Raw genomic sequence first — 3,322 nt, forward strand, 5'->3', positions numbered from 1 at the left:
TATGTGCTTACGACAATTGTGAGAGATTGAACACTTGTGAGCTTTTTTACATGGAAACATATTGAGCTTGGGGTGAATAAAAATATAATTAATATATGTACTTACAAAATTGCTTAGTATTTCACAACTTATGCCTCATATAATAGGTCCTAGGACAGATACGACGTAGACGTCCAGATAACATGCTGTATTCTTTTTTGTAGGCCCATTTTAGTATAGCAATATATATAACATAACAAGGTCGTCCATATGATCTTTAATTCTTTATCTATAATTTTTTTTTCTTGGAACAAACAAATATAAATATATAATCTATTCTTAAACTAACACAATAACACCTAAATTCCAAGCCGCCCTTTGGTCCATAAGTTTTATTTAGTACAAAATCTTGTCACATTAATAAAGCCAATATAGTACTAGCCACATTTTCTAGGCATTGAACATGTAAATCATCAATAACAAACCTTGAAAACATCAAAAGAGTATATAATAAACATTAAAAGCCACGAGGAAAATCGATTAACAATATTTTATTTTATTTTATTTTATTTATTATTTATTAAAAATATATGTTGAAATTGAACATATGACCTCCTTGTTATAAACACTTTGTTAACCAAACGGACTAGCCCCAAACTTTTCTCAAGTTTCAACCACTCATTGAAGCACACACAGTGTGTGGATTCAAACTTGGTATAAGCAACCATGTTCTCATACATTAACAACGAAAAAAATGTCTGACCCAAAGATCATGATGTATACACAAGTCCATCACATGTATTAGAAGGGTGTACCTATCCCTTCTAGAAACAAATATTTATAATTACAACAACGCATTTTTCATGCCTCTTTCCATAGACTCCTCATATTGTTGTAACAAGAGACTTACATAAGAGTCAAGGATCCATCAAACAGCTTTTAGATTTCATGGCAACAAGATAATGTACATTAAATAAATAGATGTTCAAAAAAAATGTACAAAAATATTCAAACAACAAAGATGTTATGAACAATAATGAAGAACCCCATACCTTGTAAAAATTTGAATCTCAAATCGGGAATTACGTGCAGCTTCCATATACTATGCGCAACGGAATTCAAATTTCAAAGAAGAAATACGCGCGAATGCGAATTTCCTTAACGAATACACTCAGTACCCCGACACACAACTATCCAAACAACAAACAAAATCAAACAAACTGCAACATCAATGGCAAGAACAATACGAACTTGACGACACCATTTATTTCTTATGTTTTGAGTATTCGATCTACCCATTGAACTTACTTCTTTTGTCAAAGAGACACCTGTCATAGATCCAACTTCATTACTAGAATCCAAACTTGCTAAATCCGGCTTTGTGCCCCCTTTATCTGCAGACTTCCGGTGATCCTCCCCCACCCCATTTTCTCTCACTGTAATCACATGATCCCTCATCTTTCTCTTCTCTTGTTTGCTGGATTTTCCCAATAAAGGGGCTTTTGTAGAAATCCCATTATCATGATTACCATTGTTATCATTGCTTATAGGGGAAGGAGAGAGACCTTCGTTGTAAGGTGATGTCGTCTCGGTTACATGTTCTAACGAGGCAATTAATCGACGAATGATCGGGACTAACTGTTCTTGCAAAACGACTGAATTATTCAGATTTGTAAAGCTTAGATTTGATCCCTTTTTAGCAACTTTCTTGAACTCGTCTCTAAGATGTTCTAAGAAATCGAGGTTTCCAGGGTTACCAAGAGTCGAATCTATTATCGCAAAATAGACATACCCATCTTCCATTAGGAACCCGAAAGTTTTCTTGAACATGGTCTGAAAGTACCATTTGTGATGAGAAGGAGCTTTTTCCAAACATAAAGCAGCCAAATTTTCAATCTCGTGATCTCCCTCACAGTTGTATGAATACAAAACTTTTCCCCCATTCCACACACAACAATAGTACACTGTATTACGAATCGAACCCATTTTTCAACAAAAAAGTACAAAGATTATAACCGATCAGCTAAAGAGCAAATGGAACTCCAGATCAGGGAGATCCCTAAATATGATTTAACACTATCATAGTGAAAAACCCTAAATAAATTGCTAACCCGAACTAGAATTTACATCGATTTAGAAGAAAATCGATTGAAATGGAAATAGGGATAGAGATGTCACCAGTTCGGAGGACGTACACCAGATCTACTACGAAGAGAGGTGCAGCTGTTGTTCTTGATTGGAAGAGGAGTTGGAAAGTCAAAGTCACAGGCAGAGGCACAGCTGTTTTTCCATTTCAGAGCTTAATTTTGACCGGATCAGGACTGACCCCTTCTTCCCTTCCCAACATATACCAATTTGTCATACGCTATCCCATTTGGCCATTTCAACTTTCAAATTTATTTTTCTTTTAAATCAAAGGTTAACACTTGTTAATAACAAAATATTTAAATGGGAAATGAAGCTTTCTGTTATAAAATATCATTTTAATAAAAATGACTATTTTTTTTTTGGAATAGGTTACTTCATAGAACTATTATGCATTCCGGACTGATGCGGTAGGTAAGGATTCAATTTGTGGCCATATTCCAGAATAACATAGTCAATTCTGAACCACTATATTCAAAATCATATATATAGGACTGATATTACGGATTGATTACGTACCCCGGACACAAATTCTGATACATATTTCGGACACACATTGACCATATAAACATGTGTATTCCAATTCAAACTGACAACCAAAATCTATGACTGTATTATTTTATAACAACTTTTAAATGAGTCTCATACAACAATCATAAAGAAAACTTTATCAACTTACATTTTTATTTGCATAATTTTGAGATGAAAAACTCTCACAGTTACACCAACATCAAAACTGATGTTATGGACCGTTTCTAATTCTATTTTGTGGCATTTAGATGTGTGGTAAAATATTTTTGTTCTTAAATTGAATTGTTTATTTAAATTTTCTAATGCTTTTACAACGAATTGTTTATTTTTCCAAAAAAAAATTGTGCTTCATACATTCATAGGTTGTTTGTTATTTGTTATATTTATAGATAATGTCCTTTTAAGTGGGACTATCTACATACAATATTCATAGTGATTGTTATTGATGCAAATGTGAACCACAACCTTTCACAGTTTAAGTCAAATAATGGATGCGACCGGGTGCGAATGGATGCGAACGATCGCAACTCATCGCAAGTGTTAAGTAGTGGATATGAAACCACGAAGAGTCATTACGAATGCGAAGCTTGGGAAGGTGATTGCGAATGGTTAGTTTTGGCTTTTGGATGTGAAGGCATTGGATGTGAAAGTGTTGAATGCGAAAGGG

General features: G+C 34.0%; 1 protein-coding gene across 1 annotated transcript; it reads right to left on the reverse strand.

Moving 5' to 3' along the window:
* Nucleotides 1-901: 901 nt before the first annotated feature.
* Nucleotides 902-2,342, reverse strand: LOC111911676 (phytolongin Phyl1.1). Its single transcript, XM_023907434.3, has one exon. The coding sequence runs from the start codon at nt 1,963-1,965 to the stop codon at nt 1,138-1,140; it is 828 nt and encodes a 275-aa protein (XP_023763202.1). The 5' UTR covers nt 1,966-2,342; the 3' UTR covers nt 902-1,137.
* Nucleotides 2,343-3,322: the final 980 nt, after the last annotated feature.

Source organism: Lactuca sativa, chromosome 4 (genome assembly GCF_002870075.4).
Source record: "Lactuca sativa cultivar Salinas chromosome 4, Lsat_Salinas_v11, whole genome shotgun sequence".
Classification (NCBI taxonomy): Eukaryota; Viridiplantae; Streptophyta; class Magnoliopsida; order Asterales; family Asteraceae; genus Lactuca; species Lactuca sativa.

Bases quoted from the DNA above. Each gene is read 5' to 3' on its own strand.
- LOC111911676 (XM_023907434.3), bottom strand. From the start codon at position 1,965: ATGGGTTCGATTCGTAATACAGTGTACTATTGTTGTGTGTGGAATGGG.